The following is a 25,702-nucleotide window of genomic DNA, read 5'->3' as shown; positions in this document are numbered from 1 at the left end:
AAGATGGCCGGGCAGTGAGAAGGGGGCGGCGCTTGCGCTGGTGACCCCGGAGTTGTGCGACTGAGGAGCGAGGGGCGCCGCCGCGGCCCTCGGGGCCTGCACCCCGCCCCCTCCCGCCGCCGCCGCCGCCGCCGCCGCCGCCGCCGCGGCCCGCGCGCACTTCCGCCCGGCCCTCCAGGAACAAGCGGACTGGACTGTGCGAGCCGCGCGGCCGGCGGACAGGGGCGCAGGGTGGGCCGCGCGTCGGCTATGGCGAGCACGGCGGTGGCGCCCGCCTGCCGAAGCTGCAGTCTCCTCCTCCCTCTTCTCCGCGGCAGCTTCGTGCACTAGATCCGGGAACCCGACGCCTGCGCCGTAGCCTCCCGCTTTCGCCGATGCCTCCGCGCGCCGGCGCTGCGATGGAGTAAGGGCTCTCCTCCCCCTCCACCCACCCCGCAGCCGGAGAGAAGCGTGCTGCCGTCGCCGCCGCCGCCGCTGCCGCTCCAGCTGCACCACCTCGGAGCCTTGCCGGGCCTGCTCCCGTGCACGCCAGCCTCCACCCCGAGGTGCCTCCGCCGCCCGACATGCTGCTGGAGCGCAGGCCGCCCGCCGAGCCGCGGGGCTAGACTGAGCGCCCACTCCCGCCCCGCCGTCGCCCCGGACGAACTCGAACGCTAGTTTCTAGCTCTTCTATTTTATTTTATTTTAACCCCTTCCCCCCCCCCCCGCCCGCCTGCCTGTGGTCTGCAAGTCTCGTCTCGGGGACGGAGGAGGGGCGCCGAAGGCCCCATGTGTGGGAGGATTGCTTCAGCTTCACAAACTTACACGGATTTCGGTTGCCTCTTTGGCCAGCGGTTCTGCCCGGGTTTCTTCCGAATTGTTGCAAATTCTCCATTGTTCCCCGGCTGCTTACAAAGTTGGATCTGGAATTTCTTTTCGACCGGGAGCCCTTGGTGTCGAAGTGTCTGCAATGAACCCCGTGAATGCTACTGCTCTCTACATTTCCGCGAGCCGCCTAGTGCTCAACTACGACCCCGGAGACCCCAAGGCGTTTACAGAGATTAACAGGCTCTTGCCTTACTTCCGACAGTCCCTCTCGTGCTGTGTCTGCGGTGAGACGCTTTTTATTGTTCCCTTTTCTATGCTTGCTTTCAGAAAGCCTCTGGCAGTGTCTAGCGCGGATGGCTTGACGGCGTGGTAGTTCGTATTCAGCTTTGTTATTGTGCAGTAGTAGATGGCCATTAGTTTTGAAACTCGTCGAGGGACTTTTGCCCGGCGCTTCGGGAAGGCCGAGAACCCTTTCAGACCGCTTTGTAGGGCGGCCTTCACGTCCAAAACCGTTTATCTCGCCTCGGTTCCTCTGGCGGTGGTGTTTTAAGTGGGTTTGAGATACAGCACAATGCTGCTTTTCTTTAATCTGCTGCAGGGGCCGATTTGAATTGCCTGTGTTAAACATTAAGAGCGGTACATGTGGCGTGGTTGTCTCCGCTAAACTGGGGTTCTGCGGAAGGAAGGTAGATGGGCCGGGAGCTGTATAATATGCACCCCCAGCCAGAGATAGACGAGAGACTCTCCCTGTCCCCAGATTGTTACAACGGTTAGTAGTGAGCCAGGAAAGACAGATAGAACTTCAAGTGCTTTATAGATGGTGAGATTTTTACAGATTACGTTTCTGACTTAATTTGTACTTTTAATGTACGGTGACCTGGTAGTCTTCTAACTTGAAATCCTCCTGTCTCAGTTTCCTGAATGCTAGGGTTTCAGGCATGCGCCTCCACATCCGGTCTTAGAGGGTTATTTTAGATGCTTTTGTTCAAAATAGTGTTGACTCTTGTCTAGGATATTTGTAAATTATTTGCGAGAGATGAGAGTAAAACAAAATCGTTCCTTGGAATGCTTTAAAAAGTATGCAATTTGTGTTGTGCACCTACAGTAACTAGTTACATGATACTTGATTTTTCAGGAAACCTAGAATGAAAAGTTAAATACAAAAGAAAGGGCAATGAGCAAGACACTAAGTAGATAAACTCCACCTAATGTGACTATTCTATCCCAAATTGGAGGTTTTGTTCATCCACTTTTCGTAACTTAATAATAAATAGAGACATTTTAAAATTAGAGAAGAGTAATTTTTGGTTTCTTTGCTATTCATCCAGCATTCTTTGATTAGCTTTGAGGCAAGACACTGAAGGGTGCAGCAGAAGTAAAGATTATTTCCTTTCTTTAAATATTTATTTGGGGGGTAGAGAATGAATGGGCACACCAGGACATCTAGCCATTGTAGATGAACTCCAGACAAGTGCCAACTTCTGTATCATCTGGCTTACGTAGGTACTGGGGAATCAAATCTGGGTCCTTAGGCTTCACAGGCAAAGTGTCTTGACCGCTAAGCCATCTATCCAGCCCTCTTTTTTTTTTTTTTTTTCCTTTCTTTTCCTGTTTCTTTCCTGGTCAGGTATTTAATCCCAAACATTTAACTTAATTTATCTGAGAGAGAGTTGGAGAGAGGGAGGCAGGCAGGCAGACAGCAGGCCGGCCAGCCCGCCAGGATCTCTACTGTAAATGAACTCCAGATGCATGTGCCACCTTGGTTTACATGGGTCATGGAGAATGGAACCTGGGTCCTTTGGCTTCACAGGCAAGCGCCTTAACTGCTAAACCATCTCCTTAGCCCTAAATCCCAAACGTTTAAGCAACAGTATAAGTGATTAAGTGCTGCTATGACTGATAGCAGACTTAATGCTTTTATGGGTAGCAGTTGCCCTGGACAAATCACTTATCTGTGCTTGGCCTCACTTTTTAAAAAAAGTATCTATTTATTGGCAAGCAGAGACACAGTTATATATATGGAATATGAATGAGTGTGCCAGGGCCTCTCCTGCAAACAAACTCCAGATGCAGGCTCCACTTTGTGCATCTAGCTTTACATGGGTACTTGAGAATCGAACTCAAATCGTTAGATTTTGCAGGCAAGCTCCTTAACTGATGATCCATCTCTCCCTCCAGCCCGTGCCTCAGTTTCTTAATGTGTAAAATGAGAGCTTTGGCCTAGACTGAGAATTTACTTTCAGTTTAAAATTTGTGAACGGAAGTGAACTGTGGAGAACTTGCTTGATTTCATGGCACCCCATTCTCGTTTTCTAGGTAGTACTCGTCCAACCCACGACCTACAGAAGAACTCTGCCCCTGAGCTACTTCTCTAGTCCCCCTCCCCCACTCTCACTTTTATGGGTTGCTTTGTATGTACATAGCTTTTGATGGTTTGGAGATTGATAAGATAGAGCTGCCCTGACTTCTTTGATACTGATCTCTTTCCCCATCCCCACTGTGTTTTTGAGTTGGGTCGATAGATGTGCTTTTGAGGTAATAAAGTAGGGGACCCAGAGGGCCGTAAGGCTTGCTGACTGACTATCCTGTTGAAATAGCTACTCTGAGTGATGCCATTAATTGGTAGCATTTGGTAGGCCCCCTTTTCCCTAGATGGTGGGACTTAGCTCTCCAGTAGGAAAGCAGTTTTGAATAGTGTGTAGGTACTTGGAATTTTAAAGATTTTTATGTTATTTTTGCGGTGCCAGGTATAGAACTCAGGGACTTGCACATGTTAAACAAGTATTCTGCTACTGAGCTACGTCTCCAGCTATTTCTGTGTTTGCCACCTTTTTTTTTGAATCTGTAAGTCAGTTTTAATTAATTTTTTTTGGTTGATTTTTATTTATTTGAGAGTGACATACAGAGAAAGAGGCAGAGAGAGAGAGAGAGAGAGAATGGGTGTGCCAGGGCTTCCAGACACTGCAGATGAATTCCATATGCGGGAGCCCCCTTGTGCATCTGGCTAACATGGGTCCTGGGGAACCGAGCCTTGAACTGGGGTCCTTAGGCTTCACAGGCAAGTGCTTAGCTGCTAAGCCATCTCTCCAGCTCTAACTTTATTTATTTATTTATTTATTTATTTATTTTTTTCGAGGTAGGGTCTCATTCTAGCCCAGGCTGACCTGGAATTCACTGTGGAGTCTCAAGGTGGCCTCAAACTCACGGCAATCCTCCTACCTCTGCCTCCTGAGTGCTGGGATTAAAGGTGTGCGCCACCACGCCCGGCTCAACTTTAATTTTTTTAAGAAAATACTTCATTTATTTGAGAGAGAATGGTTGCTCCAGGGCATCCAGCCACTGCAAACGAACTCCAGATGCATGTGTCCCACTTGGGCATCTGGCTTACATGGGCTCTGGAGAATCTAACCAGGGTCTTGGCTTTGTAGGCAAACAGTTTAACCATCAAGCCATCTTTCCAGCTCCAATTTTAATTTTTTTATTTGCAAGCTGGGGACGGTGTGTGTAGGGGGAGAATAGGTGTGCTAGAACACACTGCAGTCAAACTCCAGATGCATGTGCTACTTTGTGTATCTGGCTTTACATGAGTACTGTGGAATTGAACCTCTGGTCTTTAGGCCTTGCAGGCAAGTGAGCTAACTGCTAAGCCATCTCTGTATCCCTTTTTTTTTTTGGCTTTTCCAGGTAGGGTCTCACTCTGGTCCAGGCTGACCTGGAATTAACTCTGTAGTTTCAGGGTGGCCTCGAACTCATAATCCTTGTACCTCTGCCTCCCAAGTGCTGGGATTAAAGGCGTGCGCCAGGACGCCCGGCTACCATGGGATATTTTTTATAATCAAGGAAGTTGTTAATAAAACCTTCCAAAAAAAAATGTAAAATTAGGGATACAAAGCCGGGCATGGTGGCACACGCCTTTAATCCCAACACTCGGGAGGCAGAGGTAGGAGGATCGCCATGAGTTCGAGGCCACTCTGAGAATACAGTTAATTCCAGGTCAGCCAGAGCTAGAGTGAGACCCTAACTTGAAAAATGAAAAATAAAATAAAATAAATCCCATAAATAAATAAATGCCCTTCCTCCTCCCACCTTCCCTTTTGAAATTCCATTCTACATCATATCTCCTCTCAATCTCAATCAGTCCACTTTTTTATTTATTTACTTGAGAGCAACAGAGAAAGAGGAAGAGAGGGAGGGAGGGAGGGGTGCTCCAGGGCCTCCAGCCACCATACATGAGCTCCAGATGCGTAAGCCCCCTTGTGCATCTGGCTAATGTGGGTCCTGGGGAATTGAGCCTTAAACCGGGGTCCTTAGGCTTACACACAGGCAAGCGCTTAACCGCTAAGCCATCTCTCCAGCCCTGTTTTTTTTTTTTTTTTATTTATTTGAGAGCGACAGACACAGAAAGACAGATAGAGGGAGAGAGAGAGAATGGGCGCGCCAGGGCTTCCAGCCACTGCAAACGAACTCCAGCGTGCGCCCCTTTGTGCATCTGGCTAACGTGGGACCTGGGGAACCAAGCCTCGAACCGGGGTCCTTAGGCTTCACAGGCAAGCGCTTAACCGCTAAGCCATCTCTCCAGCCCAATCCAGCCCTGTTTTTATGCTTAAAAAAAACACATTTTTACTTATTTATTTGACAGAGAGAAGGAGGGAGGGAAAGAGAGAGAGAGAATGGGCACACCAAGGCCTCCAGCCACTGCAAATGGACTCCAGACACATGTGCCACCTTGTGCATCTGGATAACGTGGATCCTGGGGAATTGAACCTGGGTCCTTGGCTTTCCAGGCAAACGCCTTAGCCACTAATCCATTCCTTCAGCCCCTATTTTTACATTGTTTTGAGACAGGATCTCAAATTTGTACGTCAGCTTCTTAAGTACTAGGACTACTGGTAGGCTCCATTATGCCAGATGGGATTTTAAGTTCTTTACAGTAGTTTCTTATAATGGTGCTCTTATGGGCACATTTTCCAAAATTCGAACTTGGATTTGAGAAAATGGTATTACCCAGCTCAGCACTTGGGAGGCAGAGGTAAGAGGATAGCCATAAATTTAAGGCCTGCCTGGGTTAGAGCAAGACCCTACCTCGAAAAAACCAAAAAAAGAAGAAAAGACATTAAATATAAGGTTGCAGCTGGCCAGTTAGCTCAGTTGGTTAGAGCATGGTGCTGATGAAATCATATTTTAGGGAAAAAAAGGTCTTAATTGTAGGCATTTAAAAAAAAATCAAGTTTTGTAGGCTGGAGAGATGAGTTAACCATTAAAGACACTTTCAACTTCTAGAATTTGAGAGAACCAGAGATTGATTTTATCACATTCACATAACTTTAAATTTTTTTTTTTTCCCCCTGAGGAGGGTTTCACACTAGCTCAGGCCAACCTGGAATTCACTATGTAGTCTCAGAGTGACCTCGAACTCAAGGCGATCCTTCTACCTCTCCTACCTCTGCCTCCTGAGTGCTGTGATTAAAGGCATACACCACCATGCCAGGCCAGTTTTTTTATTTATATGAGAGAGTGGGGGAGAGGTAGGGAGGGAAAGAAAGAAAGAAGGTTGGGGGGGGATGGCCTATAGACAAGGCAAACGAACTCCAGACTCATGTGCCACCTTGCGCATCTGACTTACATGTGTCTTGGAGAATCGAACCCGGGTTTTCTGGCTTTGTAGGCAAATGCCTTAACTACTAGGCCCTTTCTCCATCCCACTTTTTGGTTTTTCAGGGTAGAGTCTCACTCTAGCCCAGGCTGACCTGGAATTCACTATGTAGTCTCAGGCTGGCCTTGAACTCATGGCGATCCTCCTACTTGTGCCTCCCTATTGCTGAGATTGAAACGTGTACCACCACACCTGGCTACATTTACATAACTTTTTAATATGTGTATTTTACATATGTGTATATGTATATATACATTCATGTATTTTATTTATTCTAGCCCACAGAAACATGCATAAGATGATGCTTGATCTAATGCATTTGGGAAGTACCTTATGTTTTCTGACAGTTACAATAAAGCATTGGAGGTCCAGTGTACAACCTAAAAAAGGCTTTTGATCTGGGAAATCTGTGTGTGGCCCCCTTGAAAGTGAAATGTGTGCCTCATGTGCTGAAATTTGGAATTCTGCCCACATATAATATGGGAATTTAAGGTTAGAAGAGGCCATTGAGTTTCTAGTGACTATCATAAGGTGTGAGTGCAGCACTGCCAGTGACTGTGTGAAGCCTCAAGAATTTCTTCATGGTGTCATTGCTCCTCCCAGCTCAGTTTTTACATAGGTTCTCAAGGAGGTATTATTAGATTGTTCTTCATACTGAGAATTTAGTCTTCTGAACAACTAACTCAGAAAGCCTTTGATAAAATGTTCAACCAAAAAAATGTTCAACTGTTGGAGGATGGCTTTTATATCTTCTTTTTTTAAGATTCATATTTATTTATTAAAGGCAGAGAGAGAGAGATAGAGACAGAGACAGGGAAAAAGAATGGGCATGCCAGGTCCTCTAGCCACTGCAGACAAACTCCAGATACATGTGCCTATGCATCTGGCTTAAATGGGACCTGGAGGATCAAACCTAGATCCTTAGGCTTCGCAGGCAAGCACCTTTAACCACTAAGCCATCTCTCCAGTCGTGTGTCTTATTTCTAATTGAACCCAGTTGTTAGGCTTTGCAGGCAAGCATCTTCACTGCTGAGCCATCTCTCCAACCCTGTTAATTACTATTAACAACATCCGTAAATACAGGCAACATACATGAGCATAATCCCCTCTCCATATCCCCCTTTTCTCCTAAATTCCCCCTCCACTGATTTTCTTCTTAGATATGCTGATCGAAATAGTTCTTAGATGATAAAACATCACAAAAAAAATCTGCAGGAGTTTTTGTTACTGTGAAAGATGACTTCAAGGTGAAAAACAAAACAAAAGGCTACAATGTTTTTTGTGGTTCCTAAACCTGTTTGTGCATCAGAGAAGCTTTGTAAAAAGATACATTCCTGTGTAGCATCCCCGCCCCCCAATACCGATGTGGACTCATTTCAGTACCTAGGAGATAGGATAGTAGTGTTGTCTTAGAATACTGATTGTGTGAGGTGGTATGTCAGTAAATTTAAGCAGTGGTGTGTTAAGCAAATTTCTTGACAGGCATAATCAGTTTTAAAGATGCTAATGAATTTTGTGATGACTTTCCAAGACAGTAGTACAGTAAATTTCCTGGTTTCATGGAAACTGGTTTGGGAAATTTGGTTCTAGATTTGTATTGATTTGTTAATTGATTGTTCAGCTATGGATCAGTTGTGCACAGTTAAACAGTCTGTATTGTCTTATTGGTAATAATTACGTGAACAATTATTAACTCTGCTAAAATGCAAAACTAATGAAATAAATGCACACAAAAGTGCTCTGTAACTTGGAAACACTATAAAAGTCATACTTAATTATAATGATAATGATGTCTGGCATTCTCTAATTCTTAACTATAATATGAAATGAGGCATGGCTGGTTTATGAATATGTTGAGGGCCTTACTAGTGATGCATCCTCACGTAATCATCTGTGGTGTGGGGAGTGTTTGGGTTTTGAGGTGTTTTTTTTTGTTTTTCAAGGTAGGGTCTCATTCTAGCTCAGGCTGACCTGGAATTCACTATGTAGTATCAAGGTGGCCTCAAACTGGTGACAATCCTGCTGGGAGTGCTGGGATTAAAGGCGTGTGCCACCACTCCTGGCTCGTGGGTTTTTAATTTTTAATATTAATTGCCTGAAGCTTACTTTCTATGTACTACTGATTTATCACCTTGAATACCAGAGGTTTCAATTTCAGATGTTAACAATTTGGTTTGAGTAGCATTCATACTTTTAAAATTTCAGTGTTCAGCTATTTTTCTCCATCCTCAATCCTTGTAAGATTGACACACATACAGTTTTTACTAATAGAATAGAGTAGCACTTATTTACTTAAAGTAACAGGTAGTGAGCTTTAAAATAATTACCTGGAGTTGGGTGTGTTGGCACCTGGGAGGCTGCAGCAGCAGGATTGCTGTAAGTTTGAGGCCAGCCTGTTCTACAAAAAATGTTCTGTGCTAGTCAGGGCTCGGTAGCAAGAACCATCTCAAAAAACAAAGCAAAACAGAAAACAAACAAAAAAACCCAACCAACAAACCAAACAAAGTTATTTGGAGCATTTTGAGGCAGTGTGGTGCTCACTTGTGGTCCCATCATTTTGGATGAGAAGGCTGGATGGATGGGGAGGTTGGAGGATCAAAAATTCAAAGCCAAGATTCCTCCCACTCCTCTTCCACCCTCCACTCAGTATTTTTGTTTTTAAGTGACTAATGCATGTCTGCCATTCTTTTTTTCTTGTTTTAAATTAAAATGTGTTCTTGCACACTACTATTAAGATACTTTAAAGAAAATAATTTGTAGGATTGTTAAAAGGTCTAATGTTATTCTGGGCATCACTGCTTGAATATTTGATTAGAGATCTAATAATTTCATTAAAACCTTAGAATTTTTTCCCCCCTTTAGGTAAGATCTCACTGTAGCCCAGGCTGACCTGGAATTCACCCTAGTCCAGGATGGCCTTGAACTCAGAGTGATTCTCCTACCTTTGCCTCCTGAGAGTGCTGGGATTAAAGTCGTGTACCACCATGCCCAGCCATCTCCTGGGTTTTTCGAAGTATGTGTTTGCCATTTGGTTTACTACTAGGATAAAATGGGTGGGTGTAAGTAGCAGATTTCAAGAACTGTTCAATCAACAATTAAAAGGAAAATAGTCTTGAGCCACCAGTAAAAGTATGATGCTGTCTTAGGATTCTCTGGTCTTGATTTCTCTTGACCTTAGTTTATTCTTTTTTTTGGGAGTGAAGGGGTGTGTGTGTGTGTGTGTGTGTGTTGTATGTATCTGTGTGTGTGCAGAAGTGCTTTCTGCTAGAGGAGAATGTTGGTGTCCTGTTGGTTCACCTTCTCTAGTGGTCATTTGATTTACCTTCTCTTGTGGTCATCTGCATACTTCCTTGAGACAGTCTTCCTCAGCCTGGACCTGCTCAACAAGACCCAGTGATTCTCCAGCCTCTCCCTTCTTCTCCCATGAACTGGAATTACAGATCTGTGTTGGCATGCTGAGCTTTTTACAGTGGATTCTTGGGTTCTCTGGCCTAAAAGGTCTCCTGCTTAAGAGGCAGGTGCTCTTAGCTACTGAGCCATCTCCCTAGCCTCTAAGTTCATTCTTTTGTTCATTTTTTCAAGGCAGGGTCTCACTTTAGCCAAGGCTGACATGGAACTCACTCTATAGTCCCAGGCTGGCTTCGAACTCAGAGGTCCTCCTACCTCTGCCTCCCGAGTGCTGGGATTAAAGGCATGTGCCACCATGCCCATCTGAGTTTATTTTTAATATTTATTTATTAATTTGAAGAGAGAAAGAGACAGATAGAGAATGAGTGCCAGGGCCTCTAGGAACTACAAACAAACTCCTGATGGATGCACCACCTTGTGCATCTGGCTTTGCCTGGGTACTGGCTCTTTAGGCTTTGCAGGCAAGTGCCTTAACTGCTGAGCCATTTCTCTAGCCCCTGAGTTTGTTTTTTTATAGTGGCTCCATAGTCATAAATTTTGCCTAATAAAAGATTTATTTTTAGAGGCTTAAATTTCAACGTATGCTTGTAAAAAGCCATATCAGATAATTTTGCTAGAATGAAAACATACTTAAAGATAGCCTACTTTAATTGTCCAGAATTGTTAATTCATTTGTTCCCATTTGCTACATGGTACACATGATCAATTTTATGGGGTAATCAGTTTTGTTCTTAGTTTGAATCCAAGCATGTATATGTTAAGGTGTCCTACCTATTAGTTGGAGAACATTCTGTGTCTTTAATTTTGGGGTGTTAAAAGTTGTTGTGCTACATAATACAGAGATATCCAAGCTTTTTAATTTTTTTTTTTTTTCCTTTTAAGGGTAGGGTCTCAGTCTAGCATAGGCTGACTTGGAAATTCACTCTGTAGTCCCGGGCTGGCCTTAAACTTTGTGATCCTCCTACCTTTGCTGGGATTAAAGATGTGTGCCACCACACCCAGTGTTTCCTTTCTTTCTTTCCTTCCTTCCTTCTTTCTTTCTTTCTTTCTTTCTTTCTTTCTTTCTTTCCTTCTTTCTTTCTTTCCTTCCTTCCTTCCTTCCTTCCTTCCTTCCTTCCTTCCTTCCTTCTTTCTTTCTTTCCTTCTTTCTTTCTTTCTTTCTTTCTTTCTTTCTTTCCTTCTTTCTTTCCTTCTTTCTTTCTTTCCTTCTTTCTTTCCTTCTTTCTTTCCTTCTTTCTTTCTTTCTTTCTTTCTTTCCTTCTTTCTTTCCTTCTTTCTTTCTTTCTTTCCTTCTTTCTTTCCTTCTTTCTTTCCTTCTTTCTTTCCTTCCTTCCTTCCTTCCTTCCTTCCTTCCTTCCTTCCTTCCTTCCTTTCTTTCTTTCTTTCTTTCTTTCTTTCTTTCCTTCCTTCCTTCCTTCCTTCCTTCCTTCCTTCCCTTCCTTCCTTCCTTCCTTCCTTCCTTCCTTCCTTCCTTCCTTCCTTCCTTCCTTCCTTCCTTCCTTCTTTCTTTCTTTCTTTCTTTCTTTCTTCTTTTCTTTAGACCCCTGCACCCAGCGGTTGTTTTTTTTTTTTTTTTTTTTTGATCTTTTGAGACCCATGCCTCTGCAGGCTGACCACACACATAGATAGCTATCCTCCTGTCTCACCTCCTAAGTGCTGTGATTTATAATCATGAACTGCTATACTCAGCTTAGCTTCTTTTCATTAAAAAAATTTATGCATTGCAAGCAGAGTGGAGGGAAAAAAGAGAAAACGTGAGAACTCACCAGGACCTCTTGCCACGGCTAATGAACTCCAGATGCTTGTACCACTTTGTACATGTGGCTTCATGTGGGTAGTAGGTATTGAACCCAGGCCCCAATCAGTTTTGTAGGCAAGCACCCTTCACCACTGTGCTATCTCCCCAGCCCTTCCTTCATTTAAAAAATATTTATTTATTAGAGAGAGAGAATATGGGCATGCTAGGGCCTCTAGCCCACTGCAAACAAACTCCGGCTGCATGCACCACTTTGTGCATCTGCCTTATATGGGTACTGGGGAATTGAACCTGGGTCCTTAGGCTTGGCAGGCAAGCACTTTAGCTGCTGGACCATCTCCTAACCCCCTTTTCCAATTTTTAAAAATATTTTTAGTTTTATTTATTTACTTTTATAAATAAATGTATTTTGTATTTATTTGCAATCTTAGAGTGAGAGAGACATAGAGAGAATGGGCACACCAGGGCCTCTAAGCCACTGCAAATGAACTCCAGATGCAGGTACTACCTTGTGCATTTGGCTTATGTGGGTCCTGGGGAATTGAACCTCTAGGGCCTTTGGCTTTGCAGACAAGCACCTAAGCCATCTCCCTAGCCCTTCTTTCACTTTTTAAATACATGACTTTATGGCACTAGAATCTGAATCTAGGTTGAATGAGTTAATTCAGATTCCGCATGTTGTTCTAACATAGAGGCATAGAATGTAGTAAGGAGTTTAAATTCTTCAACATTGATTCATTGCTCTAATAGCATTCTATAAATGAGTACATTTTATAATTCAGAATTATATATGAACAAGCAATGTTATTTGAAATGTGATTACTTCTGGTAACTAATTCAGTCTAGTCGTGAGTTTGATAATGCATTTTGTATACATGTCATACAATACACACATACACATACACACAGATCTAGCTAAGATTTTTTTTTCTTGAGGCAAGCCTAACAGACTGGCCTGCGTGCACATGCAAGAGAGAGGGTGTGGGAGGGAGAGAGAAGGGGTGGGGAGAGAATTGGTGTGCCAGGGCCTCCAGCATCTTTAATCAAAATACTGATGGGTGTGCCACCTTGTGTGCAACTTCGAGTCACCTCGTGCATCTGGCTTAGGGGAGACTTGGAGAGTTGAACATGGGTTCTTAGGCTTCATAGGCAAGTGCCGTAACTGCTAAGCCATCTCTCCAGCCCTTCTTTTATTTATTTGTTACTTTTAAATAGTGTATAATATTTTAATGGGGCTGTGACCCAGTAAAACTTCTTAAGGAATACTGGAATGGAGTAAGGACAGCAGATTGTATTTACAGATACATAGAAAATAATCAAATGAAGGGACACAGGAGAATGTAAAGGAGATAGAGGAGATGGTAGTGTTAGGGGAGAAGTGCAGACGAACTCCACACACATGTTTGTGCATCTAGCTAATGTGGGTTCTGGGGAATTGAGTCTCAAACCGGGGTCCTTAAGCTTCACAGGCAAATGCTTAAATTTAAGCTAAGCCATCTCTCCAGCCCTATGTTTAAAAATCTTTATTTTTATTTTTTGAGATAGGCTAACAGATTGGCCTTTACTCATTATTTATTTATTTATTTTTGTTTTGGTTTTTCGAGGTAGGGTCTCACTAGCTCAGGCTGACCTGGAATTCACTACGTAGTCTCAGGGTAGCCTCGAACTCACAGCGATCCTCCTACCTCTGCCTCCTGAGTGCTGGGATTAAAGGCATGCACCACCATGCCTAGCACTTATTATTTATTTGGGAAGAGAAAGAATTGGCACGCCAGGGCCTCTAGCCATTTGTAAATGAACTTGAGAAGCATGCACCACCTAGTGTGGTATGTGACCTTGTGCGCTCACCTTGAACGTCTGGCTTAGAGTTGAACATAAGTCCTTAGGCTTTATTACTTTATTAACCCCTAAGCCGTCTCTCTGCAGAATTTTTTTTTTTTTTTTCCTGAGGTAGAGTCTCAGTCTAGGCCAGGCTGACCTGGAATTCACTGTGAAGTCTCATGCTGTCCTCGAACTCATGGTGATCTGGGATTAAAGGTGTGCACCACCATGCCCAGTTCGGCCGCATGTTTTTAAAATAAAAATATTGCATATGTAGATTTTCCGCAGCAATTCTGCCCAGGATCTTTGGTGGTGTTATTGGTATTCATTGTGAGGAACAAAAGGACTCAAGTCAATCTCTGCAAGGATGGGGGAAATACGGTGTCTCAGGCTATTCCCACCACCCTGAGGCTCTTACAGTCTTTCTGCCCTCTCTTCTACAATAGTCCCTGATTTAGTGTTGCTTTCTTGTAGATTCTAGATCTTTTTTGTTTGTTTTGTTTTTGGGTGTTTTTTTCTTTCCGAGGTAGGGTCTCACTCTAGCTCAGGCTGACCTGAAATTCACTATGGAGTCTCATGGTGGCCTTGAACTCATGGCAATTCTCCTACCTCTGCCTCCGAAATGCTGGAATTAAAGGCATGCACCACCACACCTGGTTTTGGATCTTTTAAAATATTTTTATTTGAGAGATACAGACAGATAGGGAGAGAGAATTGGGAGGAGAATTGGGAGTGCTAGGGCTTCTAGCTGATGTTAACAAACCACCTTGTGCATTTGGTTTATGTGGGTTGTGGGGAATCGAACCAGGGTCCTTTGGCTTTGTAGACAAGCACCTTAACCCCTAAGCCATCTCTCCAGCCCTGGATATCTATATCTATCTATCTCCCTCTCCCCCCCCCCCCTCTCTTTTCTTGATTTTTCAAGGTAAGGTCTTATTCTAGCCCAGGCTGACCTGGAATTCACTCTGTTGTCTCAAGCTGGTCTCTCGAACTCATGGCAATCCTCTGCCTCCCAAGTGCTGGGATTAAAGGTATGCACCACCATGTCTGGCTTTGGATCTCTGTTTTAATGAGGTTTGAGTGACTAGTGTCTGTTGCCATTTCCCTGGAATAGGTTTTCAGGCTAGTTGTGAGAGTAGTCTTCATTTACTTCTTCCCTTATAATGACTTCTGGGTCTGGGCAGATGAGGTGGAGGTGGCCCATCTCCTGATAGACAGTCTGCTCTCTTCTTGATGTATTTATGTGTTCTTTTTAAAAATTAAATTAATTAATTTATTTTTATTTATTAGAGAGAGAGAGAGAGAGAGTGTGTGTGTGCGCACAAGCGAGCTAGCGAGAGCACATCAGGGCCTCCAGCCACTGCAAACAAACACCAGACACATGCGCCCTCTTGTGCATCTGGCTTACATGGATCCTGGAGAATTGAACTGGGATCCTTTGGTTTTGCAGGCAAGTGTCTTAACTGCTAAGTCATCTCTCCAGCCTGTATTTATAAGTATTCTTGTTTTCATCCTATTCTCCATTCTGCACACGAGCAGGGTCCCTACTGCCCTACCCCATAGCAATTTTTATCTTCCATAGGGGACTGATTCTGAGAGATTCCTGTATGTGGGGAGGAGGAATTGCTGTTAAGGAAAAAAGGCAGAAGTGAGAAAAGTTACGTGGACAGTTAAAGAAAGGAGTTGGGAGCTCAGTGCTTTCAGGGGAAAGAGGCATTATCTTGGAGGAAAATGAGGTATTGTTTGTATTGGAGTGATTAGTGGGATGGGATATCAGGAGTAGGAGAAATTTTGTATCATGTAAAGGTGCTGGTGAATTTAGATGCATGAAAAAAATTGAGATTAGTGGAATATTTCATGACTAAAGAAAAATTCAAATTATTTGCATGTGTTTGTGCCAGGGCTCTCTTGCTGCTGCAAATGAGCACTAGACAGTTGTGCCACTTTCTGTGTCCCCCTTACATGGATGTCTTGGGAATTGAACCCAGTCTGGCAGGCTTTGCTGGCAAGTGCCTTTGCTGGTAAGTGCCTTTAATTGCTGATCCATCTTCCCAGCCCCTACATTTCAAGGTTTAAATTTTTTTTTGTTTATTTTTATTTATTTATTTGAGAGTGATCAAGAGAGAATGAGGATGGGCGTATCAGGGCCTCCAGCCACTGCAAATGAACTCCAGATGCATGTGCCACCTTGTGCATCTGGCCTACGTGGGTCATTTAAAGATTCATTGGACCTTTGTAAAAAGTATGGAAAGTTTCAACATACAAAATAAGATGCAACTCATATGTATGACCTTAACAAGATATACATGTATAAGAATTTTGAAACATCCTTCTTAGAAGTATTTTATTTGAGAGAGAGAGGGAGGGAGAGGAAGAGGCAGATAAAATGGTTGTGCCAGAGCCTCCTGCCTCTGCAAAGAACTCCAGAGCATGTGCCAACTTGTGCACCTGGCTTCCTTGGGAATCCACTAAGCCATCTCTTCAGCCCTGATAACATCCTTTTATAGATCTTGTTGTAGAGTTTGGAATCATTACATTTTAGGGCTGTTAAGCATTTATATATGGGGCTGGAGAGATGACTTAGTGGTTAAGACGTTTGCCTGCAAAGCCAAAGGATCCCTGTTAGATTCTCCAGGACCCAGCTAAGCCACATGCACAAGGAGATGCATGCATCTGGCTGGAGGCCCTGGTGTACCCATTCTCTCTTTCTCAAATAAATAATAAAATTAAATTAAAAAAGTAAACAAAAACTATATATGTGTTTACTTTATAGCTGTAAGGAATAGATGGCTAACAGCCTGGGCTATATAGTAGTGAATTCTAAGTTATTCTGGACCTATGAGACTATCTCAAAAGCATACAAACCAGAGCCAATGCACTTCAAAAATACCATCATTAGCCTGGTGTGGTAGTACACACCTTTAATTCCAGCATGTGGGAGGCTGAGGTAGGAGGATCACTGTGAGTTCCAGGCCAACCTGAGACTACATAATAAATTCCAAGTCAGGGCTGGAGAAATGGCTCAGCAGTTAAGAAAATGAGTAACATCTTTGGGTCGTAAAGTAGGAGGAGTCTAAGTAGTGCATAATGACATCCACTACACTCAGGATCCTGTTAAGAGTTCAAGTATCATTTTGTTGTTGCTTTTTTGAGATAGGGTCTCACTCTAGCTAAGGCTGACCTAGACTTCACTATGTTGTTCCAGGCTGGCCTTGAACTCCCTATGATCCTCCTACCTCTGCCTCCAGAGTGCTGGGATTAAAGGTGTGAGCCACCACACCCAACAAATTTGATAAATTTTGAGTAAAATAATTTTTTTCAGATAAGATCTTGCTCTAGCCCAGGATGACCTAGAATTTTTTTAAGTGGCGCACACCTTTAATCCCAGCACTCAGGAGACAGAGTGAGGAGGATCACTGTTAGTTCAGGGCCATTTGAGATTACATAGTGAATTCCAGATCAGCCTAGCTAGACTAGAATGAAACCCTACCTTGGGGGTGGGGGACCAAGAATTGACAGGTGTGGTGGTGCCGCCACTTTTTTTCCCAAATTTTTATTAACAACTTCCATGATTTTTAAAAATATCCCATGTTAATACTCCCCCTAGAATTTTTTTTTAAATTGAGCTACTTTTTTTTTTTTTTTTTTTCAAGGTAAGGTTTCACTCTGGTCCAGGCTGACCTGGAATTAACTATGTAGTCTCAGGGTGGCCTCAAACTCAAGGCAATCTCCTCCTACCTCTCCCTCCTGAGTGCTGGGATTAAAGGTGTGCACTGCCACGCCCGGCTACTTTGTTTTTCTTTTTAATATTTTTTTAATATTTATTTATTTATTTTTATTTATTAGAGACAGACGGATGGGAGGAAGAGAGAGCTAGTGATAGGGTTAGGGTTAGAATGGGCATGCCAGGGCCTAGTCACTGCAAACAAACTCCAGATGCATGCATCACCATGTACATCTGGCTTACATGGGTTCTGGGGAATTGAACCTGGGTTCTAAGGTTTCACAGGCAAAAGCCTTAACTACTAACTCATCCCTCCAGCCCAGGATTGCATTCATGATAATTTTTCATAATTTGAGATATTTTAAAATATGGACAAGGTTTTCTTCTTTTGATCACACTACAGAAATTTGTAAGATATGAAATATGTTTGACCCTTTATAAGAAAACCTTGCTCTCATGGTCTGGGAAAAAAGATTTTCTTGGCTGAATCCAAGACTACATTCCTGGACAAAATATTTGAAAAATTTCTGTCTGTAGCATTTGAAAATGCTTTTCCAGGATTAAATGAGCCACTTATGCAGTCAACTATTTTGTCATGGCTTACGTTTGTGGTGTTTTAGGATCCAAGAACTTCATAGCATTGTGATCTGGCTGATAAGAAAATTTACTTGTTAAAGCTGTTATTTTTCCTCATATATTTTCTTTCTGTGTATATGACTCTAGATGTAATTGAGATAGATGGTCAGGAAAGTTACCTGGGACATTCGGGAAGGCATAGCTGATGAAAAGGATGAGCTACCTTATTCAGTAGCTGAAGAAATTAGCTTTAGAATCACTAACAGAAGTGAATCCAGAAAAATTCCTGTCTAGTCTCTTTTTTCTAGTAAGATCGCTAGCCCACACTGACCTGGAAGTCACTGTATAGTCTCAGGGTGGCTTCAAACTGTGATCCTCCTACCTTTGCCTCCTGCGTGCTGGGATTAAAGGCGTGCGCCACTACTTGCAGCTTTTTTGAATATTTTCAGAAACGTTAGTTTTCTTTTTTAAAACTTACTAAATTTAGGAGCATGGTAGCCTACCTAGCATGTGTAAATCCTGGGTTAAATCTCTGTTATCACATATAAATATTACTTTGATTTGATTTGAAGAAAATCTTGGGCTGGAGAGATGGCTAAAGGAGAGACTGTTATAAAGGTGCTTGCTTAGAAAGCCTGAAGGCCCTGGAGCAATTCCCCAGTGCTCATACAAAGCCAGATGGACAAAGTGGCAAGTGCATCTAGAGTTTGCAGCTCAGGTGGCCTTGATGTGCCCATTCTCTCATTCACTCTCCACCCCTAAATACAAATATAATATGTATGTATATATATATTCATGCATATATATGTATATATTTATATTATATATATTTATATATGTTTGTTTTGTTTTTTAAGGTAGAGTCTTGCTCTGCAGCCCAGGCTGTCCTGGAATTTACTATGTAGCGTCACAGTGGTCGTGAACTCACAGTGGTACACCTACCTCTGCCCCCCAAGTGCTGGGATTAAAGGTGTGTGCCACAATGCCCAGCTAATATTATTTTTGTAAATATTTAAAGTTGCAAAAAAATTTTTGTTTGTGATAGGGGGTTGAACTGATGTGCCAGGGCTTCTTGCCACTGCAAACAAACTCTATAAAGGTACACCATTTTGTGCATCTGGTTTTGTGTGGGTAGTAGGGAATCGAACCTAGGCCATCAGGCATTACAAGTAAGCACCTTTTTTTTTTGACAGCGTATTATAGAAGCTCATATTTTATTTTAATGAATTTCCAGGGAAAAATTCCAGGTGGGTACTTTTACCAGCAGCTGACTCCAAAAACATTTATTCTACAAAACATTGATAGTCTACTGTGTTCTACACACCTTAAGTGCTGAAAATACACTTTAAATAAATGGAATATAATTATAATCATCCCTCCATACTCAAAATTTCCAAAGATTCAACCCACCATGAATCCAAAATATTTGAAAAACATGTGTCTGTAGTTAATAAATACAGATATTTTTTCTTGTCATTAGTCCTTAAGCAATATTACATGGCTATATACATAGTATTCACATTGTTTCAGGTATTAGAAATAAGTTAACATGTACATGAAGATATATATATATATAAATTACATGCAAATACATCACAATTTTATGATGTGGAGTTGAACATCAAGGTTGTAGGTATCTGCAAGGATCTAGGGACTAATCCTCTGTGGATACCAAGGGAAGACTGTAATTGACAAAGTTTATTAAGCCATCACCAGTGCTTAGACTATTACCTGTTTTGAGCATTCTCTATGGCTTAATTTGGTAATCTGATGGACTGGGCACTGTTATTATCTTCACTTTGGAAGTGAAGAAAAAGGCACTGAGATCTTGCAAAGATCTCGAACAACATTGGTAGTGATGGGCTGGAGAGATGGCTTAGCGGTTAAGGCACCTGCCTATGAAGTCTAAGGACCTACATTCAACTCTCCAGATCCCATGTAAGCCAGATGCACAAAGGTGAGGCAAGTGCAAGGTTTCACATACACACTAGGTGGCACATGCATCTGGAGTTTAATTTCAGTTGCTGAAGCCCTGGCATGCCAATTCTCTCCTTTCTCTCTTATCATTTTTGGTAAGCACCTTTTTAAAATCACTCTTCCAACACCTATAAAAGAAAATTATGCACCATTCTGTCTTACCAAGCAGTGTTTTTGTCCTTTTTTTCCCCTCCAATCCTTTTGCCTTGGATTTAATCTTGTAGTTTAAAGGTTTTTTTTTTTTTCTCCTTGAGTCAGGGTCTTGCTCTAGACAAGCCTAACTTGGAATTCATTCTGTATGTACTCAGAGTGGCCTTGAACTCAAGTGCTGGGATTAAAGGTTTGTGCCACCACAGCCGACAAGGTTTTTCTTTCTTTTTTATTATTATTACTCTCTTCGTTGGGAAGCAATCTTAGGACATAATGAATAGCATATTTTATTGAGTTATATAGAAAGTCTTGTGATATCTTTTTTTCTCAATTTTTATTAACATTTTCCATGATTATAAAAAATATCCCATGGTAATACCCTCCCTCCCTCCACTTTCCCCTTTGAAACTCCATTCTCCATCATATCCCCTCCCCATCTTAATCAGTCTCTCTTTTATTTTGATGTCATGATCTTTTCCTCCTCTTATGATGGTCTTGTGTAGGTAGTGTCAGGCACTATGAGGTCATGGATATCCAGGCCATTTTATGTCTGGAGGGAGCACGTTGTAAGCAGTCCTACCCTTCTTTGGCTCTTAAATTCTTTCCACCGCCTCTTCCGCATTATACCCTTAGCCCTGGAAGGTGTGATCAGGATGCTACTCAGTACACCAGTCACTTCTTTGCAGCACTATGATACCTTCTGAGTCTTCCCAAGGTCACTGCCATCTAAAAAGAGAAGATCCTCTACCCAAAGTGAAAGTAGCCTTAATTAATATAAGAGTATAAATATTAAGAGAAGTGCTTACTGGGCAGTTTGATAAGCATAGTATATACATTTATCCAGATATCAGCAGATGTTACACCCCTAGGGCTCATGACTACTCCTGTTGTAGGTTTTCAGTATTAGGGATGTATTCCCTCCTATGGAGCGGGCCTCCAGTCCAATTGGAGGGCAGTTGATGTTCTTAATGGTTTTCCACATAAGTATTATAAAATTAGAGGCTTTGGATTTCTTGGCCAATTGAAAGTTCTAATACCCAAGAATGCTGTTTGAAGAAATGAAAAAAAAAAAAAAGAGGAAAAGAATGTTTTTAATCATTCATTACCTTCACCTAACTTTGTGAACTTTTGGCCTGCTTTTAGTGGCATTTCAGCTTGTTCTTTGAATATCAGTGAATTTTCACTGATCTGTATGTGACATAACAACAGTATATTAAAATACTTGTATTATTGGAGCATATTGATAAGGTGCTCCTTGCTTTAAGAGAAGCATGACCACAAGAAATATATAGAGTTGGCTGTGGTAGACACAGGATTATAATTCTGTAAAATCTTTTTATACTCATGAAGTAAATTCTCGGATACATTTTTTATGGGTAAGACTGAAGTTAAGCTATTGAAATCATTCATTAGTGAAATTTTGCCTCAGAACATTTAAACTTTTTTTTTTTTTTTTTGATTTTTTGAGGTAGGGTCTTACTCTAGCCCAGCTGACCTGGAATTCACTATGGAGTCTCAGGGTGGCTTTGAACTCATGGCAATCCTCCTATCTACCTCTGCCTCCTGAGTGCTGGGATTAAAGGTGTGTGCCACCATACCTGGCTTAAACAGTTTTTAAAAATCTTTTTTTTGTTTGTTTGTTTGTTTGCTTGCTTGTTTGTGTTTGCTTTTTTTTCTCAATTTTTATTAACATTTTCCATGATTATAAAAAATATCCCATGGTAATACCCCCCCCCCAAATCATTTTTTTAATGTGATTTTTTTCCTCTTTTTTTCTTTTTGGGGTTTTTTGAGGTAGGGTGTCTGGTCCAGGTTGACCTGGAGTTCACTATGTAGTCTCAAGGTGGCTTCAAACCCGACAGCAATCCTCCTACCTCTGCCTTCCTAGTACTCTGGGATTAAAGGCATCACCTCGCCCAGCTGTGATTATTTCTTTTTTGTTAAAATACTCTATAAATATTTCACTGATAGAATGGATAATAAAAAAGTTCTTGGGCCATGGAGGTGGCACGAAGACCTGTGAGACAGACTCTGAAACCCATGTAAAAAAGCCAGGAGTAGCCGGGTATGGTGGTAGGAGGATCACCATGCATTCGAGGCTACCCTCTACATAGTGAGACTACGTAGACTACATAGTGAATTCCCGATCAGCCTGGGCTAGAGTGAAGCCCTACCTCAAAAAACCAAAACAACAACAAAAAGCCAGGAGTATTGGCATGCTTAGAATCCCGTCACTGGGGAGGTGGAGATGAGTATGATTCCTTGGGGTTTTCTGGTTTACCTATCTACCCTACTTGGCAAGTTGGTTGGAAGCCAGTGAGAAACCCTGTCTCAAAAGGTGGATGAGGGCTGGTGAAATGGCTTAGCAGTTAAAAGCATTTGCCTGTGAAGCCTAAGGACCCTGGTTTGATTCCCCAGGACCCAAGTAAGCCAGATGCACAAGGGGGCATATGTGTCTGGAAATTTGTTTGCAGTGGCTAGAGGCCCTGGTGCACTCATTCTCCTTTTTCTGTCTGCCTCTTTCTCTCAAATAAGTATGTAAATAAATAAATAAAATATTTTTTAAGAAAAGGTGGATGACACCTGATGTCCTTTAGCCACCATATGATCATAAACTCATACAAACACACAAAAAGTTTGCTTTAGTAATCTCAGCACTTCTGTGCGTCTGGGGGGAGCACGTTGTAAGGAGTCCTACCCTTCTTTTGGCTCTTACATTCTTTCTGCTGGTGCTCATTTTTTTTTTTTTTTTTTTTTTTGAGGTAGGGTCTCTCTCTAGCTCAGGCTGACCTGGAATTCCCTGCGGAGTCTCAGGGTGGCCTCGAACTCACGGCAATCCTCCAACCTCTGCCTCCTTGGGATTAAAGGTGTGCACTACCACGCCCAGCTAGTGCACACATTTTTAAGTAAGGGGAATACCATGATGTCGCCTTAGCTCGGTTCCTGTAGACTCCACCGTGGGTGTTGTGGTTGGTAACTGTTAAGAGTTGGTAGTCCTGCACTGTAACAGTCTGTTGGTACGTTTGGGGATAACCATGATTTATCTTCTTTTAAAACAGATTCCTGTAAAACCAGGGAAGTCCTCAGTAACTCTTTGAGAACTCTATAAATGCATACTCTTTGGGATGGCCACTAAATTTATCAGAGTATGGTAATATAGTTGACTGAACCATGGCTGTGAACATGAGTTTCAAACTATTCTGGTATTGTACTGTAATCCACATTGCCAACATAGATAGAACTAGCATCACCTTCCATCTTGTCATCAATAGATGTCATCACTGGGCTAGCATTGCCTGGATGAGGACTCATATTCATCTCCTCCTCTACCTTGATTTGCAGCTCCTAGAGGTTTTTTTTAAATTTTTTTTAATTTATTTGAGAGCGACAGAGAGAGAGAGAGAGAAAGAGAGAGAGAGAGGATGGGCGCGCCAGGGACTCCAGCCACTGCAAACGAACTCCAGATGCGTGCACCCCCTTGTGCATCTGGCTAACGTGGGTCCTGGGGAATCAAGCCTCGAACCATAGTCCTTAGGCTTCACAGGCAAGCGCTTAACCGCTAAGCCATCTGTCCAGCCCACTCGTAGAGGTTTTTGTTTTCTTTCTCCATCTCCCTGACTCAAGCTTTAATGGCTTCCTTCACTGTGCCATTGTGCTGCTGCCTTTTTCCTCCTAGCTGCTGGGCATGTCAGGCCCACAGACAAGGAGTGGGAGACAAGGAGTGGGAGGGAGTCCAGAGCCGCTTCTCTTTGGGCTTTGGCCTCTGGCAGCAGATCCCCCAGGCTCCAGTTCCTCAGACTTCAGCCTGTTCCTATGGTTTCCTGCCCCCATCCCCTTCTCGGTTTCCCTTCCTGGCCTGTCCACCAGGGCCTGGGGACAAGATGACATCAGTGCCTTCGACCAGTGACCCAACTGCTCACAGACCTCCCCCTTTGCCCTTTTAGAAAAAATATTTTATTTATTGGTGTGAGTGAGTATGTGTATGTACACCACTGCAAAAGAACTCCTGACATATGCATCACTTTGTACATCTGGCTTTATGTATGTATTGGGCCATCAGGCATTGCAAGCAAGTGCCTTTGACTGCTGAGCCATCTTTCCAGCTCCATAGAATTGAATTTTCTTTAAGCTTGAATGCATGTATATATATATATTTTTGCTGTTGTTTTATTTTTATTTATTTATTTGAAAGTTACAGACAGTGAGAGAAAGAGGCAGATAGAGAGAGAGAATGGGCACGCCAGGGCCTCCAGCCACTGCAAACGAACTTCAGACGCGTGCACCCCTTTGGAATGCATGTATTTTTTGTGCAGGCCTTTTTTTTTTTTAAAGCTGTGGATCATGATTATATCAAATCTTCCCTCAGATACGCTCCCCGTTTTTTTTTTTTTTTTTTTTTAAGAGACTCTACCAATAAGTAACTTTTTCTTTTCTTTTCTTTTACATTTTTGAGGTAGGGCCTCAGTTTAGCTCAGGCTGACCTGGAATTCACTGTGTAGTCTCAGGGTGCCCTCGAATTCATGGTGATCCTCCTAACACTGCCTCCTGAGTGTTGGGATTAAAGGCATGCACCACCATGCCTGGTTTAACATTTAATTTCTATAATTTTTTTTTTTTTTTTTTTGGAGGGTCTCACTGTAGCTTAGGCTGACCCAGAATTCACTTTGTAGTCTGAGGGTGGCCTCAAACTCAACAATGATCCTCCTACCTTTGCCTCCCAGGTGCTGGGACTAAAGGTGTGTGCCAACACAGCAGGCTGTTGTTTTTTTTTTTCTTTTTTTATTTTTTACTTATTTATTTGAGAGAGGGAGAGAGAAAGAGGCAGATAGAATGAGAGAGAACAGCCTTGTCAGGGCCTTACACCTCTGCAAGCAAACTCCAGATGCATGCACCAACTTGTGTATCTGGCTTACGTGGGTCCTTGGGAAATTGAACCTGAGTCCTTTTGCTTTGCAGGTAGGCACCTTAACCACTAAGCCATCCCTCCAGCCCTATAACGGGTGTTCTTTTTAATGAATGAATGAATAACATTTTTACTTTGGTTTTTTGAGATAGGGTCTCTCTGTAGCCCAGGCTGATCTGAAATTCACCATGTAGTCTCAGAGAGGCCTCGAACTCACAGCAGTCTTCCTACCTCTGCTGGGATTAAAGGTGTGTGCCACCATACCCAGCGTTTTTTTCCCCCTTTCTTTTAAATAAGAGAGATATGGCACACCAGGACCTCCAGCCACAGCAAATGAACTTGAACCTGGCTGGTTCTGTTTAATTTTTCTTTTCTTTTTTATTTTGGAGAGTGACAAAGGGTGGGCATAAAGGAGGGATAGGGAAATGGCACACTAGGTTCTCAGCCACTGCAGCTGAACTCCAGAGGTTTGCGCCACCTACTGTGCATGTGCTACTTTGCCCTTCACATTTTGTGTGTCTGGCTTACATGGGATCTGGAGGGAGATCAAATGTAAGTCCTTAGGCTTTGCAGGCAAGCACCGTAACCACTAAGCCACCTCTCCAGCCTAGTTCTGTTTTCTTAATGAATTTTACTTGAATATTTTTATTTATTTATTTGAGAGTGGCAGAGAGAGAATGGGTATGCCAGGGCCTTCAGCCACTGCAAATGAACTCTAGATCCACGCACCACCTTGTGCATCTGGCTTATTGGGTCCTGGGGAGTCGAGCCTCGAACTGGGGTCCTTAGGCTTCACAGGCAAGTGTTTAACTGCTAAGCCATCTCTCCAGCCCCTACTTGAGTATTTCAGATGGCTTACTTCACTGCATTTATACATCCCCAGTATTTTTAAGCTTTGCTCTTCAGGTCTGAGTCTAATCCTTACAG

At 42.7% G+C, this 25,702-nt stretch overlaps 1 protein-coding gene across 1 annotated transcript in view; it reads left to right on the top strand.

Annotated features, from left to right (window-relative positions):
* Nucleotides 1–703: 703 nt before the first annotated feature.
* Msl2 (MSL complex subunit 2) overlaps nucleotides 704–25,702 on the top strand; it is a 35,114-nt gene continuing 10,115 nt past the window's right edge. The window contains exon 1 of the mRNA XM_004664347.2: nucleotides 704–1,091. Within this exon, the coding sequence (XP_004664404.1) occupies nucleotides 950–1,091 (142 nt within the window). The 5' untranslated portion in view covers nucleotides 704–949. The remainder of the gene's footprint in view (nucleotides 1,092–25,702) is intronic.

The sequence above is a fragment of the Jaculus jaculus genome, chromosome 17, assembly GCF_020740685.1.
Source record: "Jaculus jaculus isolate mJacJac1 chromosome 17, mJacJac1.mat.Y.cur, whole genome shotgun sequence".
Lineage (NCBI taxonomy): Eukaryota > Metazoa > Chordata > Mammalia > Rodentia > Dipodidae > Jaculus > Jaculus jaculus.
Note: the sequence above shows the minus strand (reverse complement) of the source record. Positions and strands in the feature narration are given on the sequence as shown.